This window comes from Gekko japonicus, unplaced genomic scaffold (genome assembly GCF_001447785.1).
Source record: "Gekko japonicus isolate JY-2015 unplaced genomic scaffold, Gekko_japonicus_V1.1 scaffold521, whole genome shotgun sequence".
Taxonomy (NCBI): Eukaryota; Metazoa; Chordata; class Lepidosauria; order Squamata; family Gekkonidae; genus Gekko; species Gekko japonicus.
In genome coordinates, this window is record NW_015161965.1 from 494,953 (window position 1) to 518,106 (window position 23,154).

A 23,154-nucleotide genomic window follows, 5' to 3' on the forward strand; every position below is an offset into this window, starting at 1 on the left:
GAATGCCGAAAACCCGAAAAAACCCCCAAAATGGTTTTTTTTGGGGGGGGGTTCGGGTCGGTAAACCAGAATTGCACATGCCTAGTAGTAACCATCTATAACCAATTTTTAAAGTAGTTTGCGGTTCCATATAGTCTTTTTTCTCTCATTGAGTAGATGTTTCATTTGTTGGTTCAATAATTCCATCTCTTGTAATTCTTTCATGGGGTCTCATATCCAGTTCTTCAGTCAGTTTCTCTGTTTTTGAATGTGTTTTGTAAATCATATCAGTTGGATTGTCTGTATCAATGTATTCCACAATAATAAAAGTCATGTCAGTTTGCTCTTCTTTCTGATTGGTGCTCTGCTGTGAGAGTAAATCAAGCTTAGGTTGCACATTTTTCATTTTTTTCCAGAGCTGTTCTTACTGCTGTTATAATTGCTTCCTGTAATAATCGTTTAGTCTGTAGTCAACAATGTATCTTTGTCTACACCAGCCATTTCCAACTCTATGTCAGTACAAACTATACCTTCACACAGCTACCTCTATTTACACAGCAAGTTTAATATGGTTACATTAAAGCAAAGCAGGTGCATTCCCAAGTTAGAATACAGAGAATCTTTTAGATTGCCTTTCAGTACAAAACCTTACAATCATACCACTTCTATATTTGTAAAACAATAGCCATTATAGTCATATTAAAGACTGAGACAGTTTCAACCGAGGCCAGCATTCTTATAGTTAACAATACAGAGAAAACAGAATGTACTTTTATAATTTCATCAAACCAAGATAAATTATGTTATGAGAATATAACATATAAAAAGTTCAAATTAAGTCCCTAATAGTTCCTATTGATTCTTCTTCTTTTTAATTGTAGTACTTATTAAAATATAGTTATTTATAGTCCTTTAAAAGGTCTTCTATATGTTCATATAATTCCAGATAATTTATTTATAATTCCAAACAGAAGAGCTCTTATTTCCCTGGAGGTCAAAGCCAAATAAGATGAATATTTCCAAAATTTTGTAATCCACTACAGAATATTGATAGATCAGTATTTTTGTTGACAGTTTTGTTCTCAGTTCACAACCTTTTCTTCTTTTGCCCAAGCTGTTTTAAAGAACGCTTTCAGATCTTTTCCTAGCCACTGAAAGAAAGAGGGGGGGAAGGGAAGAAATTCTTCACCCCTCTAATCCTTTGCGTTTCCAATAGAGTTAAAGGGGGCTTAACCAGTGGGGAGTCTCTGATGTTGTTGCTTGTACTTTTACTCATGGTGTTTTTAAGCGGTTCTTTCCTGCTTCTCCCCCTCGCTCGGGCAGTCACAGCTTCACACCCATGCCTGGCATGGGCGCTCGATCGGTTCTTGCTTCAGAGGACCCCCACCCGCTTGCTGCCGCTTGTGAGGAGTCCTAAGCAAGCCCCCTGCACTGTGCTCCTCTTTGGGGAGCTCAGTGGAGTTCGGGAGCCCCCGAACTCCTCTAAAAAAACTGTCAATCCAGCTAGCACATGCGAGAGCTTCTCTGTGACGACTGTTCTCGCCACGCCAGCACCCGCTCTCCAACCAAACCTGCTTCTTTAAGCAGAGTGCTACCCCATCCAGAACAGGAGATAACCCATTTCCAGGGTCAGATCCTCCTTCACCTCCATTTTGTCAGTATTAAGTTTCAGCTTGTTAGCTATCATCCTTTCCAAAACTGCCCCCAGGCACCCTTTCAGTTTCCACAGCCTCCCTGGGATGTGCTGGTAGCGCAAGATAGAGCTGAGTATCATCTGTATATTGGTGGCAGCTGAGCCCAAACCTCTGATGACCTCTCCCAGAGGTGTTACATCACATAGATGTTGAAAAGCATGGGGATGAAATGGAACCTTGGGGAACCCCATTGGGCAGGTGCCAAAGAGCAGAGCAGCAGTCCCCCAGCACCACATTCTAAAACCAATCCTTGAGGTAGGACCACAACCAGCACAGAACAGCATCTGCCAGTCCTAAAAGATAATCCAGAGTGATACTGTGATCAATGGTATCAACTATCAGAAGCCACCAAGAGATCCAGGAAAATTAACAAGTTCACACTCCCCCATCCATCATCTACCAGGGTGACCAAGGCCATTTTAGTCCCATAACCAGCCAGAAACCAGATTGGAATGCATCTAAACAGTCTGCTTCATTCAGGAATCTCTGAAGCTGGTCAGCCGCCACTCATTGATTTACCTTGCTCAAGAATGGTACATTTGAGACTGGACAGTAGTTATTCCACTCTCCTGAGTCCAGAGTAGGTTTTTTGGAAGGGGACACACCACTGCCTGCTTCAAGGCAGGAGTGACCGCCCCATCTCTCAGGGAGGCATTTATTATCTCCCAGTTCCAGTCGTCTGATATCAAGCCCAAATTTTAGGCATCAGGTCAACATATTCTGGGTTCACCCAGGCTTCAGATTGACTTGATTGTTTGTTGCTTTGTGAGTCAATGTGCATTTTATATTTTCTTTTTCTTCCATACCATCCAGAACTGCAATACATATTCTGTTGGACTGTTTACAGCAGGGGTGTTAAACTCATTTGTTATGAGGGCCAGATCTGACATAAATGAGACTTTTTCGGGCTGGGCCATGTGTGTCATAAAATGTAATGCCAGGTAGTGGAGATATAAACTTTATAAAGGACACAGACAAACACAATTAAATATTTTTTAAACTTTAAATAAAATGTACTTAAAACACTAGCACTCTTGCAGTATTTTGTGTATTTAACAGTCTCTGATAACTGACATCTCTTGCACTGAATTATTGCATCAAAATGTCTGTGCTGTAGCAATCTTGAGTATGCTATTCAGATGTGTATCTGTAATCTGCAAACCTACTTTTGATTTATTGACATTCATTGCAGAAATCTCATGCTCAATGTTCTGAGCCTAAGAAACAGGAAAACATGAAATGGCTGGGCATTGCGAGCTTTTGTACATAAGTTGCTTCATGTGCTGGTCAAGAGCATTAGAAGATATCCTGACACAGACTGATGGCTATGTGTTTGTCTACAAAACGTCTTCCCCAGGGAAATAACTACAGCTTCCTACAAAGGAAATGTGCTGGGTGAACTTGGTCTGGACACACACTTTCAGTCTAATCCACCTTACTAGCTTGTTATTCCTCCTCTAAAATAGTTCACATTGCTTACTTACTGAGAAAGATTTGATCATGAGGGCATGAATACAGCAAAAAGGGGGAGAGAACCCAGTTGCACACAGCAGAGCCCTGGCATAAGGAGCCCAACAAAACACACACACACAGCTTAAGGAGCCCAACAAAATACACACACACTGCAGCAGCACACACAAAAGCTCATATCTTGAATAAAACTTTAAGAAGGTGCCTGGTATTTCTCTCATGCAATTGAGGCAGCCCAGTAAGGCAAGCTCTCCCTCATTCCCTTCCTCCCTCCCTTCAGGGAGGAGCCTCAGCCAGTGGAAGGAAAGAAAGGCTTCCCTTTGTCTCCTGTAGGATTGAGGTAGCCCGGCCAATTCCCTCCCTCCCCGTGGGAGGAGGAGGGGGAGGAGCCTTGGCCAGTTCTTGACCAGACTGTCTCAATTGCACAGGAGAGGCTTGCCTATCTATCTTTCCTGTGTGACTGAGAGTCTGGTAAAGTAAGTTGTGACATGGTAGCAGCAGCAGAACTGGAAAAGGAATCAGGAAACACCCAGGGCCTTGCGGGCTGGATTTCAGCCCTCCAAGGGACTGATCTGGCCCTCGGGCCACATGTTTGACACCCCTGGTTTAGGGCTTGCCAAGTACTGTCTGCATAGATGTTTGCATTGCTCCTTTATAAACCACCATTTAATGTCTTGCTAGGGGTTTCACAGACCAACTGCGCAAGATCTCCAAGGATGCAGGCATGCCTATCCAGGGCCAGCCATGCTTCTGCAAATACGCACAAGGTGCGGACAGCGTGGAGCCCATGTTCCGGCACCTTAAGAACACATATTCTGGGCTTCAGCTCATTATAGTTATTCTGCCTGGGAAGACACCAGTATACGGTGAGCCAATATCAGGAAGTTATTTTCAGTTCATGGTTATATTGCTGCTTTTGTCTGTAGGTTTTTAGTATAGCAAATTGCTGGAGACAGTAAAACTGGAGCACACTGCAGAATTATTTATTTATTTATATTCAGTTTATATACCCCACTCTCCCCGACGAGGCAGGCTCATGGCAGCTTACATGAAAGGTTAAAACACATAAAATAGTTCTCCATTTCCAAAGCCTTGTTGTCAATTGGTGTAAGAGAAATAACTTGAATGCCAAGGGAGATCCTCTGATGGGGGAATGGTTCTTGAGTATTAGAAAAATGGCAAATCGTTCCCGCTCCTTCACAATTCAAAGGATGGACCCTACAGGATGTAGTCTTCTTTTGGATGTAAAACTATAAATATTTCTGAAGTGCACACTGAGAGCAAGATTGTAAGTTGAATTTGCCATTTGAAAAGTAGGCCCAGTTCTGCCAGTCTAGAACTCCGGAACAGGCCTTCCCCAGAGGCAAAGGGAACTACAGGGACTTGAAAGGATGGAGGATGAGTTTCTGGCTGCATTTTTCCTTGTGATGTTTTTCTATCATTGAAGATCACCTTCTACACTCCCTGTGCAACTACTTTTTAGATTGTTCAGAGCAGGAGAGTAGTTCAAGTAGAGAGAGAGTGACCATGAAGTTCTGAAAAGCAGTGCAGCCCCATGTGAAATAACCCACCTCTGAGTACTTAGGACAGGGCAGGAACTAAGTCAGCTGACTTTTTTCTTCATACTGATATTTGTTTCTCAGCGGAAGTGAAGCGTGTGGGAGATACACTTCTGGGCATGGCCACACAGTGTGTTCAAGTAAAGAATGTCATAAAAACATCTCCTCAGACCCTCTCAAACCTGTGCCTGAAGATTAACGTAAAACTTGGAGGAATCAACAACATCCTTGTACCTCATCAACGGTAAGAATATCTGTTTAATATTAAAATATTTGTCGATATACTAGAGGTTGTACGTGTGTTTTAAAGCCACTATGGACAGATACGGAAATTCTGTATTCTTATGTTTTCTTCTATTTTAAATACTTGCACATTTCTGGATCCTCAAAAAAATGTAAATATATCTAAATGTAATCAGTTAAGAACCAGACCTTTTATGAACCCTAAGGGCCCACTTTAAAGTAATAGGTGAAGTAATAAGTAATAGGAGCAAAATCTAACTACCTAAAATCTGGATTTATTTGTTGCAATTGGGCTCAACAGAAAAGAGAACAGAAATTGTGAGGAAAGGTTCAGGCAATTATAGTCTCCTATCTTGTATTCATTGGAAACCCCATTCAGAAATATGAGGCTTTATCTGGGCTAGGACCAATCTTTAGGGTCTGCTGTAAACCCCAGTGTTGGATCTTCAATCTGTGGAGAGGGGTCCAGAGACTTGTTTCACATGATCCCAAAGGTTTATACTCAGTTGTTGACTTCTTGAACATCCAGGGGAACACCCCCTCAAAAAAAAAAGTATAACATTTCTGGCTGGTTTTGAAACATATGTGGTGGCAAAGAGGAGAGCTCTAGGGCTTTGGATGCTTTTCTCATTTATTGTTTCCTGCCTATGATGTATACTTTTTGAGTACTTTACTTTTTAATTAAAAAATATAGCAAACCTCACTTCCCTGAGATTGTAGTAGGTCATAGTTTTATCCTCTTATCTTCCCAGCCTTCCTAATATTAATCACTGCTGATGCCAAACTAGTCTGTTAGTCTGAATTTCCTGCTGTCGCCAGGGGCATACAAAGCAAGAGATCCTGAAATGTTTGTGAAAACAAGGGTGTATAAACAAATGGGTCTCATCTCTTTAGCTGCCTATGTTCTATTCTAAATTTTGTAGTTGTGATTTGATTTGAGGCCATGATGATACTAAAACCCTTTAGGGTAACAGGACAAGAGTGCTATTCTGTCTCCTAAAATAGCAATGAACCTCCTGAGTAGTGCTGTATACAAGGTATTGAGACTGCCTTCTCTCCCTCTCCTTTTTTTTTTTAATATAAAAGACCTTCTGTATTCCAACAACCAGTGATTTTCTTAGGAGCAGATGTTACTCATCCTCCTGCTGGAGATGGGAAGAAGCCATCCATAGCTGCTGTAAGTTCAATTAATATTTTGTTTTTGTTGTTGAAGGCAGGGGGTGTGAGGGTGGAGAAGCTATACCAATAATGTGTTCAAGATAGGGGTGTGCATTCAGGTCAAACCGAAACAAAAATATACCTGAAAAACACATTATTGGTATTTTTCAGGTATATTTTGACATCCCAAATGTATCTGGAGTTTTTAGGGAGAACCGGGGAAAATCCTCGAAAAAAACCCCAAATACCTTTGGGAATTACCAGCAAACCTGAACAACAGCTATGGGGCTGGAGCAGATTCCTTCAGCCACTCAGTTGTTTTTAGGCTTTCTTCTGCAATCCCTTTAAACAGGGGATGTTTAAACGGACTGCAGAAGATAGCCCACAAAACAACTGGGTGGGGCACGCTCTCCACCGGCTCAGCTTGGGGCTCTTTTGGGCTGTTTGACCGTGCTTCTGAAGAGAACTCCAGCAGAGCCTGTGGGGAGAGTTCTCCCCACAGGATCAGCTGCTTTGTGGGCTCTGTTGGACAGTCTGGTTTAAACTGGGCTGCCCAGCAGAGCCCCAGCCCATCCTGTGGGGAGAATTTTCCCTGCAGGATTGGCTCCTTTGCAAGCTCTTTTCGGCAGTCCAATTTAAAGGGACTACCCAAAAGAGCCCCAATTGAGCCAACTCTCAGCTGTTTTTTTGTGGCTTTGCTCCTGCTTTTTCTTTTCTTGGTATCGTTCAGTACTTTTTTGGTATTGGGATCCGGGTTTTTTCAGGAATCCAGAATTTTTTTTGGTCCAATAGATCCAAACTGAAAAATACTGAGAAATTGCACAGCCCTTAGTTTAGGAGCACTGGTCATTTTGAATTAGTCCTTGGATGTGTCTTGTAAGTTTTTCATGCCTCCTTTTGTACTTAGTTTTCCAAGCCATGAGGGTATGCCTGGGGCATTTCTTAGAAATCAGAGGGCTTGTTCACCTGTTTCCTGAAAGCCCTACTTCTCACGCTGCCCTTTTTGCCTGCCTGCCTGCCCTGTGTGAATTGCAGGTGAAACAGTTGACAGTGATGAGAGAGAGATAAATAAATGTTGTAAACTTTGTAGTGCTTTACGTCCTTCTGTTCTTGTTTGACGTGGCCTTCTTGAGAACATAATATACAGTTTTCTGGAAATAGTGGTTTTCATGACCTTCTGGAACTTCCCTTTTTATCTCCTTAAAATGATGCTCTTCAGGAAACTCTTCCCCACCTTGATTAGGGAGAGTGTTGTGCTGCAACTGTTCTGTTTCAGAACTGCTGCCACATTCTAGTTATATGTCTCTCTCGCTTTTAGGTTGTTGGCAGCATGGATGCCCATCCAAGCAGGTATTGTGCCACAGTGAGAGTTCAAAAACCCCGCCAGGAGATCATCCAAGACCTGGCCTCCATGGTTAGAGAGCTGCTCATCCAATTCTATAAGTCAACACGGTTCAAACCCACAAGAATCATCTTCTACCGTGACGGGGTGTCAGAGGGACAGTTTCGCCAGGTTGGTTCGGTGCACTTGTTTTACACTAGGATGCTAATTTTTATATTGGGACTGAGGTCAATTGGTCTTCAACTTAACTCTTCTCAGACAACAATGCTGCAATAATTCGTGGGAATGAGCAATTAAGGAAGATAGGTACTTTTCAAAAGGCCCCGTTGTTCTAAGCTTTTTGCTTTGTTTACTGCTTGAGACTAAACTCTTCATCATGTTTCCACACTGTAGGTGTTATATTATGAGCTGCTAGCAATTAGAGAGGCCTGCATCAGCCTGGAAAAGGATTACCAGCCAGGCATAACATACATTGTTGTGCAGAAGAGGCATCATACAAGACTGTTTTGTGCTGATAGGACGGAAAGGGTAAGACTTGTCCCATTGCACAGTAGTTTTTTCCAGGTTTACCTAGTGCAAAGGTGTCTAACTCATTTGTTATGATGTGGATCTGACATAAATGTCACTTTGTCAGGCTGGGCCATTTGTGCCGTAAAATGTAACACGAGGTACCAGAGACATAAATTTTATAAAGATGATTTCAGATGCCAAATGGCAATAGCAGACTTGATTGGATTATGTGTGATATACAGAGGGGTAGTAGGCATGGAATTATCAGCATTGGTAATGAGACAGGAAACCTAGGTCTCAGTTTGGTCCAGGAGGATGCAAAGGATAAATGGAAATAAGTCTACAGAAGTGAGCAGTGACTCATGAAAGCTCATCCTCGGCTACCCATCTTGATCTCTCTAAAGAAGTGAGCAGTGACTCACAAAAGCTTATACCTTACCACAAATTTTGTTAGTCTTTAAGGTGCTACTGGACTCTTACTTTTTTACTGCTATTGGAAACCACAACATTTAAAAGCCAGTGGGGGAACATTTTATCCTTCTAGGACAAAGAAGTGGATAGGTTTCATTTACAAAATGGTAGCAAACAGGAGAAGTCAGATGAATACTCCTACCATCGTTGCATTTATTGTAATCACTAACCTCATCCCCACCCTGGGCGGGGGGACGACCTTTTTTATAGGTTGGAAGAAGTGGCAACATCCCAGCTGGAACAACTGTAGATACAGACATCACGCATCCATATGAATTTGATTTTTATCTCTGTAGCCATGCAGGAATACAGGTAAGAAAAAGGAGAGCATGCACATGATGATGGGAAAGAGCTAGGGTTGCCATTTGCCCTATGGGGCAGGGGATCCCCCGATTTTGTGAGCTCCTGCGCTGGTGGGAGGAAATCTCCCCCAAAACAGCAGCATTGTACGTAACATGCCTGCATCACCTGGAAGTGACGTTGGCATGTTTGTGACATTGGGGTGTGTGTGTGTGATGTACTAGTTTTTGGGCAAAACTCTATGGTTTGATGCTATGTTTACCATAGAGTTTTGCCCAAAATCCAGAGCGTCATCACTTCTGGGTGATGTCGTGTGTAATGTCACTGTTTCAGGGGGAATGGGAGACAACACCACTTCCCACTCCCAGAATGTCACAGTCATCCCCCTGCTGGCAGGCAAAAGGGACCTGGCAACACTAGAAAGAGCCTCTCCTTCAGAAAAGAGGAAGGAAAGGTTAAAGAAAATGGGACCAGAGCAACTTATCAAAGTACCTGCTGGTAGTTCTGTATCTGTTGCTGTTCATGGGTGCATGCAAGTCAACATCATGAGTGATTTGTTTTGCGAGCAGAGCAACTCAATTGTAGCTTGAAGTGACGAAGACTGGCTCTAAATCAAGTTTCCTGTTTGTAATTCAGTATTTTTAAAATGAATGCATGGTTGTTGGTTACATCATAAGCATTCAAGCATTGATTTTGCAACTAAACAGAACCTTCAGACTTCCCGCAAGGGCTACTTAAAACCTCATACTTTAGTTTTCTCTGTAACTTTTGAAGGCAAGGCATGTGTTTGCAGAGAAACAGGAAACTTGCCCATGTCTTTGCATCAAAATGTTTCCTCTTCAGACGCTGCAGAAAAGACATGGTCAACATTTTAAACTGAAGCAGGTTGGTGTCAAGTTCTCATTAAGTAAAGGTTTGTTTTAATGAGTGGTGCTCTGAATTTTCCTGAAGCACAATGCATTCTGGGGCTGGCTGGATGCAGGATTCATTTTTCATGTCTACAGGACCTGTACCCTGGTATTCTTCTGAGTTGGCAGCAGTGGCTATCCTGACAAGCAGGAACAATTTGCTCGTCTAAATACTTCTACAGAAACATAAATAAAGAACATCAATTGAAGCCTTTGAACGGATGTTTGCTTCTCCATAGGGTACCAGCCGACCCTCACATTATCATGTACTATGGGATGATAACTGTTTCACTGCAGACGAACTTCAGCTGCTAACCTACCAGCTCTGCCATACTTATGTGCGCTGCACACGGTCCGTGTCTATACCCGCACCAGCATATTATGCTCACCTGGTAGCATTCAGAGCAAGATACCACCTTGTGGATAAAGAACATGACAGGTAAAAGGGATGCTGATAAGTTGGTGATGTTGGTTTTGGGCCTGCAAATTAGCTGCAGAATTTTGTGTTGAGTAAAGCAGGATTTCTTGAGTAAAAGCATAATGGCTTGGATCCAGCAATGTGAAAGTGGAAACATTACAAGCTGTAAGCACAAGATCTTCTTCATGGTTTCTGTGCATCACACCTCTGGGATATAGTGCACCTGCGCCGACCCCGATCGGTATAATGGAAAGCAAAAGGGATTTTCGCGCCCGGTCACGTGCCAGGCTTCACTGCGCATGACCAAGGGAGGGGCACAACGATCCTGCCAGTTCTCTTCTGACCGCCGCGCTGGTAGTACCCTCTCCTCTCCAGTCAGTAAAACTACTCTTTTTTGGCCTTTAGGCCACGTTTTCTTCAAGTTTAGTTAGTTAGGAAAGTATTTTAGTTAGTTGTTCTTTGGACTTTGTTTCTTGACCCCCCCCCCCTCCTTCCGGCCTATGGCCGCTCGGTGAGGCTTCTTTAAGCGGTGCTGGAAGTGCGGCAGTACGATCCCCCCGATGGACATTCTCTTTGCCTTTTGTGCCTGGGGGAAACACACCAAGTAGAATCTTGCGCCCATTGTTCCAAGTTTTCCAAACAGACCAGGAAGAATCGGGTAGCTAGACTTCAGGTGGCGCTTATGAACACAGCCTTTTAGGAAATCACCGGCCTTGTTCGTTTCTTATGCTCTACCCTCTCAAGGGAAGAAGCTGTCATCCCAATGCCTATCCAAGTGGATTGTGGAGGCTATTAAGTTATGCTACATGCTAGCTAAAAAGTCGCTCCCGGATCCGCTACGGGCACATTCCACCTGGGCAGTGACGACATCCACAGCCTTCCTGCGAGGTGTGTCACTAGAAGATATCTGCAATGCAGCCACTTGGGCCATGCCTTACAAGTTTGTGAAGCATTATGCCCTCTATGTACATCTTCATCAGCGTTCCAAGGTTGGACGAGCGGTGTTGCAGGCGGTGCAGATTTAGGACCTCAGCTCCCTCCTCCAGGTAGGTGGGTACTGCTTGTTAGTCTCCCAGAGGTGTGATGCACAGAGACCACGAAGAAGATAAACAGGTTGCTTACCTGTAACTGAGGATCTTCGAGTGGTCATCTGTGCATTCACACCACCCACCCTCCTTCCCCTCTTTGGAGACTGAGGGCAGCAGTCAGAAGGAACTGGCGGGATCGTTGTGCCCCTCCCTTGGTCATGCGCACTGGAGCCTGGCACGTTACTGGGGAGCGGGCGCGAAAATCCCTTTTGCTTTCTATTATACCAATCGGGGTTGGCACAGGCACACTATATCCCAGTGGTGTGAATGCACAGATGACCACTCGAAGATCCTCAGTTACAGGTAAGCAACCTGTTTATCTTGTGCAACACTTAACACCTTCCTTCCTATATATTATAGATCTTCTTTGCGGTCTCTGTGCATTCCCACACATGGATACTGTGCTTGCACATGAACCCGTCCTTGGAGAACTACAAGAGCTAGCCTCTGGCATTTGGTGCGCTTTTCTCCTGTGCTCTGGGAAGCGGGCATTGACTGCATGCCTGGAGCGAGGAGAAAGTGTTCTCCTACTCAGTTTCTTCCTGACCACCGCACTGTGTAAGACCTACCTTGCTGCGTCCCTCTCTTGAACTGCCTCATCGTTTCTTCTTCTTAATTGTTCATCTTCATTCTTCACCTATTTTTTTAAAAAAGGATCCTCCATGAGTATTTTTGTCATCCTTTTCGCTCTTTCCTGGATCCTTTTTCTCCTCCCCCCATCCCCAGTGTGGCACATGAATGGGAAGATTTGATTCAAACCGTGTTGGAACTGTGAGGGGAAATTCCCATCCACCACCGGGCACTTTCTCGCCTTTTCTGCTTGGGTGAAGCTCATAAACCTGACTTCTGTGCCCATTGCAGCAACTTCACCAAACAGACTAGAAAGAATGGGGCCGCGAGACTGAAGAGCCACATTCTGGAGGCTTCCCTCCACCTGGTGATGTCCTAGTCCTTTGGTTCCAGAACCTCACTGCCTCCCCCATCTCAGAGGGGAGATTCAGCTCAGTCGGCAGCTTCCTCAGCCTTGACAGGAAAAAGGATTAGACCGACAAGCAGTCCAAGTGGCTGTCGGTTTCGTCCTCTGATGTGTCAAAACCTAAGAAATTGCAGAAACTGACAGAGCGTCCAGTCTCGACTCTTAGTTTCTTCTGTGCCTGCGACAACCATGGAGACCTCAGCTCCTCACCTATCAAGCCCTGATGCTCAAGTACCAACTTAGACCCCAACAGTTCTGGCTACTCCTGCTCTAACTCAAGTGACCTCTTGTGCAGATCCCATCTTGGTCGCCTTCTGTCTGCAGCTATCTCCCATTGGATTTCCTTTGATTCAGATCCTGCACCTTGGGACAGACCCTCTTCATGGGTCCGTGAAGCGGCCCATCTGTCACAACCCCACCGATTTTGTACCTGCTCTCAGTCCCGAAGCCAACAACATTCCCATTACAATCTACAGGGAACACCAAAGGTATCCAATGGACTTGAGGTCACCTTCACCATGCCAGTACTGTTCCTGCCGTTACTTCAACCAGTACCGCTCTTGATCTCCATCTCATTCCTCCTATCAGTCTCAGGACCAATATCATGGACCTTCATCACCTCGCCATTCAGAAGGTTTCTCGAGCCATGCTCCCTGCCTCTTGAGACCACTACTTGTAGGCTCTGCTGCTGCTCCAATCCTTCTGCAGCTGTCCTCGGGTCTGCCTGCCTCCTTTACCTTTGCCCCACCTGGGCCCTTGAATACCTGCAATCAATGGTTGCTACCACCCCCACTGTTATCTCTCCACCCATCACTCAATGCGTGCCCCCGGTTCCCATGCTTCCACCTTGGAACCATTGGAGGTTGAGACCAACATGTCAGACTTGGATGCTGATGATACTATTTACACATATCTACGGAAAGGATCTAGGAGTCTTAGTAGACCATACACTGAACATGAGTCAGCAGTGTGACACTAGCTAAAAAGGCAAGTGCAATTTTTGGCTGTATCATCAGAAGTATAGTGTCCAGATCACATGAAGTGATATCACTTTACTCTGCTCTGGTTAGACCTCACCTAGAGTATTATGTTCAGTTTTGGACACCACAATTTAAGAAGAATATAGACAAGCTGAAATGTTTCCAGACAAAACATGATCCACTAGAGAAGGTAATGGCAACCCACTCCAGTATTTATTTATTTATTTATTTATTTATTTATTTGCTTGGATTTGTACTCTGCCAATCTTTGCCAAGAATACCCCATGGACAGTAACGAAAGGCTAAAAGATACGACGCCAGAAGATGAGCCCCTCAGGTCAGAAGGTGTCCAGTATGCTACTGGGGAAGAGCAGAGGGCGAGTACGAGTAACCCCAGAAAGAATGAAGCGGCTGGGCCAAAGCCGAAAGGATGTTCAGCTGTGGATGTGTCTGACGGTGAAAGGAAAGTCCAATGCTGCAAAGAACAGCACTTCATAGGAACCTGGAGTGTAAGATCTATGAATCAAGGTAAGTTGGATGTGGTCAAAAATCTGGTGACAAGCCTGAACATCGACATCTTGGGAATCAGTGAACTAAAGTGGACAGGAATGGGCGAATTTAACTCAGAAGACCATAATATCTACTACTGTGGCCAAGAATCCTGTAGAAAAAATGGTGTGGCCTTTATAGTCAACAAGAGAGTGAGAAAGGCAGTAATGGGATACAGTCTCAAAAATGACAGAATGATCTCGGTCCGAATCCAAGGCAAATCATTCAACATCACAATAATCCAAGTCTATGCCCCAACCACTGATGCAGAAGAGGCTGAAGTGGACCAGTTCTATGAAGACCTACAACACCTCCTAGAACTAACACCAAAAAAAGATGTCCTTGTCATCATAGGGGACTGGAATGCTGAAGTAGGAAGTCAAAAGGTAACCAGAATAACGGACAAGTTTGGCCTTGGAGAACAAAATAAAGCCGGGCAAAGGCTAACAGAGTTTTGTCAAGAGAACACGCTGGTCATAGCAAACACCCTCTTCCAACAACCTAAGAGGCGACTGTACACATGGACATCACCAGATGGACAACACTGAAATCAGATTGATTATATCATTTTCAGTCAAAGATGGAGAAGCACTATCCAGTCAGTAAAAACAAGACCTGGAGCTGACTGTGGCTCAGATCATGAGCTACTCATTGCAGAATTCAGGCTTAAACTGAAGAATGTTGGGAAAACCACTAGGCCATTCAGGTTTGACCTAGATCCCTGATGAATATACAGTGGAGGTGAAGAATAGGTTTAAGGGACTAGATTTGATAGAGTGCCTGAAGAACTATGGATGGCGGTGACATTGTACAGGAGGCAGCAATCAGATAAGGAGGCTTTCCTGAATGAACTATACAAAGTAACAGAGGAAAACAATAGAATGGGAAGGACTAGAGATCTCTTCAAGAAAATTGGAGAAATCAAGGGAACGTTCCATGCAAAGCTGGCCATGCTAAAGGACAGAAATAGTAGGGACTTAACAGAAGCAGAGGAGATTAGGAAGAGGTGGCAAGAATACACAGAGGAACTATACAAGAAGGACCTCAATGTCCTTGAAACCATGATGGTGTGAATACTGACCTTGAGCCAGACATCCTGGAGTGTGAAGTCAAATGGGCCTTAGAAAGCATTACTAACAACAAAGCTAGCAGAGGTGATGGTATCCCAGCTGAGCTCTTCAAAGTCTTAAAAGATGATGCTGTTAAAGTGCTGCACTCAATGTGCCAGCAAATTTGGGAAATGCAACAGTGGTCACAGGATTGGAAAAGGTCAGTTTGCATTCCAATCCCAAAGAAGGGCAGTGCCAAGGAATGTTCAACCTATTGCCCAATTGCACTCAGTTCACACGCTAGCAAGGTCATGCTCAAGATCCTACAAGCTAGGCTTCAGCAGTATGTGGATAGAGAACTGCCAGAAGTACAAGCTGGGTTTCGAAGAGGTAGAGGAACTAGAGATCAGATTGCCAACATTCACTGGATTATGGAGAAAGTAAGGAAGTACCAGAAAAACAATTACTTTTGCTTCATTGACTTCGCTAAAGCCTTTGATTGTGTGGATCACAACAAACTGTGGCACGTCCTTAAAGAGATGGGAGTACCAGACTACCTCACGTCTCCTGAGAAACCTGTATAAGGGTCAAGAAGCAACAGTTAGAACCGGATATGGAATGACTGACTGTTTTAGCACAGGAAAAGGAGTACGACAAGGATGTATATTGTCACCCTGTTTATTTAATTTATATGCAGAGTACATCATGTGAAATGCTGGCCTGGATGAATCACAAGCAGGAATTAAGATTGCTGGGGAAAACACCAACAACCTCAGATATGCAGACGATACCACTCTAATGGCAGAAAATGAAGAGGACCTAAAGAGCCTCTTGCTGAGCATGAAAGAGGAGAGCACAAAAGTTGGCTTGAAACTCAACATTAAAGAAAACTAAGATCATGGCATCTGCCCCCATCACTCCTTAGCAAATAGAAGGGGAAGTCATGGAAGCAGTGACAGACTTCACATTCCTGGGATCCAAGATCATTGCAGACGGTGACTGCAGCCATGAAATTAAAAGATGGCTGCTCCTTGGGAGGAAAGCTGTGGCAAACCTAGACAGCATAATAAAAAGTAGAGACATCACTCTGCCAACAAAAGTCCATATGGTCAAAGCAGTGGTATTCCCTGAAGTAATGTATGGCTGCGAGAGTTGGACCATAAGGAGGGCCGAGCACAAAGAATAGATGCTTTCGAATTATGATGCTGGAGAAGACTCTTGAGAGTCCCTTGGACTGCAAGGAGATCAAATCAGTCAATCCTAAAAGAAATTAACCCTGAGTGTTCCCTGGAAGGCCAGATACTGAAGATGAAGCTCAAATACTTTGGCCACCAAATGAGAAGGGAGTGCTCACTGGAGAATACCCTAATGCTGGGAAGGATTGAAGGTAAAAAAAAGGGGACGGCAAAGGATGAGATGGTTAGACAGTGTTATCAATGCAACGAACATGAAATTAAGCAAACACCGAAGGACGACAGAAGACAGGAGAGCCTAGTGTGATATGGTCCACGGGGTTTCAAAGAGTTGGACTCGACTGTGCGACTGAACAACAACAGAGCATTATGTTCAGTTTTGGACACCACAATTTAAGAAGAATATAGACACGCTGGAATGTGTCCAGAGGAGAGCAACGAAGATGGTGAGGGGTCTAGAGACCAAGTTCTATGAGGAAAGGTTGAAGGAGCTGGTATGTTTAGCCTGAAGAGGAGATGACTGAGAGGTGATATGATTGATAACCATCTTCAAGTACTTGAAGGGCTGTCATATAGAGGATGGAGTGGAGTTGTTTTCTGCTGCCCCAGAAGGTCAGACTAGAACCAACAGGTTGAAATTAAATCAGAAGAGTTTGTGACTAAACAGTAGGAATAACTTCCTGACAGAGCGGTTAGTCAGTGGAACAGGCTTCCTTGGGAGGGGGTGGTCTCTCATTTTTTGGAGGTTTTCAAGCAGAGGCTAGATGACCATCTAACAGCAATGCTGATTCTGTGAACTTAGGCAGATCATGAGAGGGAGGGCAGGAAGGGTTGCCTCAGTGCTTAGTTCTTGTGGCCCTTTCTTACACACCCAGGGAAATGCTGGTCGCCATTTTGGGGTCAGGAATTTTTCTTCAGGCCGGTTTGGCTGGAGATCCTGGAGGTTTTTTGTCATCTTCTGGGCTTGGAACAGCTTTCACTGGGGGTATGGGGGGGGGGAGGTATTTGTGAATTTCCTGCATTGTGCTGGGGGTTGGACTAAATGACCCTGGAGGTCCCTTCCAATTCTATGATTCTATACATTGTCTGAATCTGACATTGTCCATCCTTGTTTGCTGTCCTTACCTGAAGGTTCCAAGCCATATTGTGAACAAGTGATGCTTATGGCTGCTGTTCTAAATGTGCAGCTCACCAGTGATGCTCCAATGGTGATGTACAAACTTATACAGTCCAATATCCTGCCAGTATCTTTGTTGCCTCTGCTCCCTGTACACCTGGAAGCCCTTTGGGAGGCATGGGCTAAGCCAGCCTCCATTCCGCTGGCATCGATATGCTTTGATTCTCTCTACTGGCAAAACAACAGATAAACACCTCGCAGCACGCTTTTTCCTGCTTGTCTGAAGTCCTGGCCACTTCCATCACCCTCAGTCAGCACGTTTGGCTTCATTCCACCTCCCTCCCACCATAAGTCTAAGGTAGAGGACCTTCCCTTTGATGGTGAGGGCCTGTTTCATGTGACCACTGATGAGCTCCTCACCAACGTGGATGACAGTCGTTAAAAGGGTGAGGAGTTTGGTTGTTCCACCAGCATAACCCCAAACTGAAGCCCTGGAAACAAAGCTTCTTCAAGCACTCCCAATCCTCTTGCCATTCAGAATACTGGAAGTCTGAGGCCCCTGCTCCCAAACAACCCTACCAGCAAAAGACCAAGCCTCATTCTTCTAAGAAACCAGCACCCCAATCCAGGCAGTCTCTTTGCCTTTGTTTTGGCCCTCAACCTTCCTTCCAACCATCACCCCCCCTCTGTGCAGTAGACTCCGTCCCTTTCTCCCAGCTCCGGAATCGTATCACCATCCTCACCATTGTCCAGGTGGGGTACACAGTCAAGTTTCAAGACCGCAGGTCCAACATTTCCTGGGGTTTTACTCCCAATATTTCATTGTAACGAAGCGAGATGGGAGCGGACACCCCGTTATGGACTTGCGACAACTCAACCACTGCATCCCTCGCAAGAAATTCCAGGTGATTACCCTGCAAACCGTTCTTCCTCTGATCCCCGAGAACTCCTGACTGGCATCTCTGGATCTCCAAGATGCCTATTTCCATATCACCATTCAGCTGCAACTTCGCAACTTCCTGAGGTTCACAGTGGGCTCTGATCACTACCAATATTGGGTGTTCCCTTCAGGCTCTCCATGGCACTGAGAGTATTTATGAAATGTATGGTGGTGGTTGTCGCGGCTCTCAGGCAACATGGAATCACCATTTTCCCCTACATCGACGATTGGCTGATCGTCTCCTAATCCCTGCAACAACTTCTTCAGGACATTTCCACCACTCTGCAACTCTTAGCCTCTATAGGACCCTGCGTGAACCTCGCAAAATTTCATCTACTCCCTGTCCAGGACTTGCAGTTCATAGGAGCCACAGTTTGCACTGCTCAACATCATGCCTTTCTTCCAGCAGACAGAACTTTACATCTTCGCTTCCTAGCATCAAGAGTCATCACCCACACAGCCTGCCCTGATAATTCAGCGGTTCCTGGGTTTTGTGGTGCCTTTCACCAAGCCCCATATGCAACCTCTCCAACTTTGGTTTGTCCACATTTTCCAGCCTCTTTTCCAACATCAGATGGTCCAGTTCACGGCTCCTCCCAGAGTTGTCTCGACTTTCCAGTGGTGGACTCTAGAGGACAATCTGCTCTGTGAGATGCCCTTCCACTTGCCACCTCCAGATGTTGTCCTCACCACCAACACCTCTGTGGGGTTGGGGAGCCCATCGTGAGGCGCTTACAGCACAGGGCCAGTAGTCGATGTTAGACCGTACTCTGCAGATCAGCTGCCTACTGCTCATAGCAGTTCATTGTGCCCTCTGCTTCTTCCTCCTGTCTTTGCAAGTTCTGCATCTCCAAGTCACTATGGACAATATTGCACAATTTATTATATCAACAAGGAAGGAGGAATAGTATTTTGAAGCTCTGTGGGAGAGCTCTGACCCTTTGACACTGGTGCAGAGCTCATGGAATCCATCTCACAGCAGTTCACTTACAGGGGCATCCAGAACTTGTGATCTGACGAACATGAGTGGTCCTTACATCCCAGATATCTATGGCCCATCAGGCATCCCCAGATCGATGTCTTTGCTGGGGATGCAAAGTGCACAGTATTCTACAGCCAGGGTCCCTGGATTGGGCGTTCTCTAGGAGATGCCTTCTTTCACCAGTGGACTGGGTCTCTGCATGACATGTTTCCCCCATTCCCGCTCATTACCTGAATGACTCAGAAAACCATCCATGACCGCTTGGACTATATCCTCAAGAGGCCCTGATGACCAAGGCAACCATGGTTTGCCAGGCTTCTACAGTTACCTCAAGTTTCTTACCTGCATTTTCCCCTAGTGCCGGACTTCCTCTCTCAACATCACCACAATCCAAATCTCTTCAAACTGACGGCATAGTGGATCTTTGCCTGAGTCTCCTTTCTGCGGTTCAACACGTTCTTCTGAATGCTCCAAAACTGACTACACATTGCTCCTACCAGGCAAAGTGGAGGCGTTTTGCAGTTTATGGTGGTGACTGCCACCTGGATCTGCACAGTGCTCCCCTTCTGGAGATCCTATCTTACCTGGTTTCCCTCCAAGAGTTGGGGCTCATCTCATCTCTCTGCAATCTCTGCTTTTCCCTCATCCTCTTGAATCTCATTGGCAAGTCATTCAGACCCCTCGCAACCACACCTCTGCATCTTCTTTCTTGGAAGACAGGATTTTTGACATGTGTGCCTTATGCTCTGATCCACCCTACACACCATTTTTTACAAGGACAAAATAGTCATATGTCCTAATCCTGCATTCCTTCCAAAGTTTATTTCCTTATTTCACCTCTCTCAGCCCACGGTTCTACCCATGTTTTCCATGAATCCCATCAATGATGGCCAAAGAGCACTTCATACCTTAGATGTCTGCCGGGCATTGTCTTGCTATCTTGCTCAGACTCGCCCTTTTCAGAAGGACTCTTGTTTGTTCATGGCCTACAGCAATCCTCGTCTAGGGCATAGACTCTCCCCCCAATGGCTTGCGAAGTGGGTGACCTCTGCGATTCGACTCTGCTACAAACTGGACAAGCAGCCCTAACCTGTGTTACTGAAGGCCCATTCGACCAGGGCCATTTCCACATCATCGGCCTTCCTTGAAGGTGTTCCTCTGGAGGACATTTGTGCTGCTGCCACTTGGTTTTTGCACACCACCTTTGTGATGCATTATGCCCTCTATGTCAGAGCTTGGCAAGATGCGTCCTTTGGGCAATTGATGCTGTAGTGCGTCTTCCACTGATGCCTGCGCTGCCTCGGCAGTTCAGGTAGGCCCCTGCAGGTACAGTCATATGTATTCTTGTTACTTTTTTGTAATACTGGACTACCATCTCCCTACATTCATTTCTTGGAGCTCGCTAATCACCCATGTGTAGAACTGCACAGAGACCACGACGAAGATAAACAGGTTGCTTACCTGTAACTGATGATCTTTGAGTGGTCATCTGTGCAGGCACAAGTGCCCACCCAGCCTTCTCCACTGCTGGCATCTCTCATTTATTTACCTTCACCCAAAGAGTGATTAACACATGGGATTCACTGCCACAGGAGGTGGTGGCGACTACAAACATGGACAGCTTCAAGAGGGAATTAGATAAACATATGGAGCAGAGGTCCATCAGTGACTATTAGCCATAAGGTATAGATAGGAACTCTCAGTCTAGGGCAAGGGATGCTCTGTATTCTTGGTGCTTGGGGGGGGGGGGCAACAGTTGGAAGGGCTTCTAGTGTTGTGGCCCCACTGCTGGACCTCCTGATGACACCTGGTATTTTTGGCCACTGTGTGACAGAGCGTTGGACTGGGTGGGCCATTGGCCTGATCCAACATTGGCTTCTCCTATGTTCTTTACTTGGTGGGACTTGTCAGCGGCAGCTGAAGAAATTGAGTGGGAGGACACTTTCTCTTCGCTCCAGGCATGCACAGTCAATGCCTGCTCCCCAGGAGAAAAGCACTCCAAATACCAGAGGCTAGCTCTTGTAGATTTCCAAGGTTGGGTTCATGCGCAAGCACAGTTCCCATGTGTGGGACTGCACAGATGACCACTCTAAGATTGTCAGTTACAGTTAAGCAACCTGTTTTTCCCCAAAATTGGTTGCGTAAGATCTTGTGCAAATAGAAAGTGGAGATACAATAGGTTTGACTCAGTGTGGACACCTGCTGCAGTTATTTTCTTGCATTTCCACAAGAGTTCTCATGCAAGCAGAAACTTTGCCCTGGATCCAATATTTCACTCTTAATGTGCATGCTTAAACTCTAGCAAATGTGTGCACACTTGGACGCTTAGATTATGGTGTTAAAGGATTGGTTTATAAGAGGGGCCTATTGACCCTTTATGCAGTCGTCTGGTAGATTGTTACAAAGGGACATGCTCTCCATTGGAACCTGCCATAGCAAATTCGATTTCTCTCCACCACCACCCATCTCAAAAGCAGCAAGCTTTCAAATATGTATGGTCGACACTGTGAAGTTCTGTGGAAATTATTTTTCAAGCATTTCCATCCTGAACTCTTCAGCAAAATTAAAGTAGCTGACAAAAAAAACTAAGTAAAAATGACACCATCGGCCACAAAGTATCAATAATACAACAAATGCCAAACCAAAAATAATTACAGCTGTACTATAAAATAATCATATTACAAACTGTAGTAGAAAAGGCAGGATCCAATAAATAAAGATCAGTAGGTGTGAAATAATGAAGCATAGCAAACTGTAATTGGAGCAACGAACAGCAAAATTAATTGATGATAAGTGCCTGCAAAAATAAAAATATCTAGGACCTGAAATTCAAAAGATCTGGCAGCAGGTCAAAGCAACATACCAGAACATGGCATTTGGCATCTGCAGAGGCACAGCGTGGACAAGCCAGTTCATGTGCGTATCTACAGCAGCTGTGACAAGGAAGCTTGAATGTCTACACACCTCTGTCACACAGCACAGCATTTGATATTATAGTATGTGTACATGATCTGTTGCTTTCCATATGTCTGTGTATAATGATGCTTATTGCTCATGCAAACAGACTCATTCCATGTTGCATCATAAGCACATTAAATGTTGAATCGTAAGCACAAGCTGTTCTCCTGCCGTAACTATATAAACCAAGCCCTTAGAAGTGATTGACTGAGAGTTGTTTGAGTCCCTTATTCTGTTGCAGAATAAGTAGAGATTCCAGAACTGGAATTCCCAAAATACTACCTGTGTTCTCCCTACCTATCATTATCCAGTGGCCTAGACTTTGAGCAGTCTCTTCTCTGTCCTCTGAGAGTAGTTGTTTTTCACACAGGAAGAACTCCAACTGAGCTAGGTTAGAAAGCATCTCCCACTTTCTCTCTAGAACCAGACTTTCTCCTGTCTGCGCAGCAAAAGGGGTCAGGTTTCCAGGTCTGGTCTAATCCACCAGTTGAGTCTCAATGGTTAGTCCTCTTCTGCTAATTCCATACTGTGTTGGCAACAGCTAAATGTAGGGTTTAGGGGTTTTGTGTACATTAATTCATGCTGTGCACTTTAAGATGCATCTTGGGCCTGAAGCAGTTTCCTAAAATTTCTCTGTGTATTTTTTTCTGTCTTGCAGTGCTGAAGGAAGCCATGTTTCAGGACAGAGCAATGGGAGAGATCCCCAAGCCCTAGCTAAGGCTGTACAGATTCACCAAGACACCTTACGCACCATGTACTTTGCTTAGCTATTTTTTGTAAAAAAAGAATGAAGCCTATTCAGGAAAGGAAGAACTGGAGAATTAAATCACATACAGTGTATGTTTCCAGAGGGGGTCAGTTCATGGGGGGGGCAGGGTGTACCTTGGCCGCTGCTGAATCTGATCCTATGTGGGGGCGTGGGCCTTATCCTTGTATTTGATGCAAGGAAAGATTGTTTACTTCACCAAGAACACGGCACTATTATGCAATATGAAACCAGCCAACTGCTTTTGAAGTGACTTCCTTTAGGAAGTGCTGCCGTCATCTTATTTTCCTTTGTGTGTTTTTCCTTGTAGTCTGACCCTTTTTTATGCCTTTACCTCAAGTTGCTCAGCAGCACAACTGTTTCTGCAAAAAAATAATAATAATCATTAATTATGGTATGAAAAACTTATAGGAACAATCAAAGTGATTGTTGGGGGGGGAAGGGAATCAGGAGACTGCAAAAAATGTTTTTATCTTTTTGTAACCCCCCATGAGTTGCAGAAGG

At 44.8% G+C, this 23,154-nt stretch overlaps 1 protein-coding gene across 1 annotated transcript in view; it reads left to right on the forward strand.

Moving 5' to 3' along the window:
* Nucleotides 1-22,880, forward strand: part of LOC107126114 (protein argonaute-3) — a 108,884-nt gene extending 86,004 nt beyond the window's left edge. The window contains exons 12-19 of the mRNA XM_015429622.1: nt 3,825-4,009; nt 4,787-4,946; nt 6,032-6,122; nt 7,422-7,616; nt 7,839-7,973; nt 8,637-8,738; nt 9,874-10,073; nt 22,543-22,880. Coding sequence (XP_015285108.1) covers nt 3,825-4,009; nt 4,787-4,946; nt 6,032-6,122; nt 7,422-7,616; nt 7,839-7,973; nt 8,637-8,738; nt 9,874-10,073; nt 22,543-22,651 — 1,177 coding nt within the window. The 3' untranslated portion in view covers nt 22,652-22,880. The remainder of the gene's footprint in view (nt 1-3,824; nt 4,010-4,786; nt 4,947-6,031; nt 6,123-7,421; nt 7,617-7,838; nt 7,974-8,636; nt 8,739-9,873; nt 10,074-22,542) is intronic.
* The last annotated feature ends 274 nt before the right edge of the window (nt 22,881-23,154 follow it).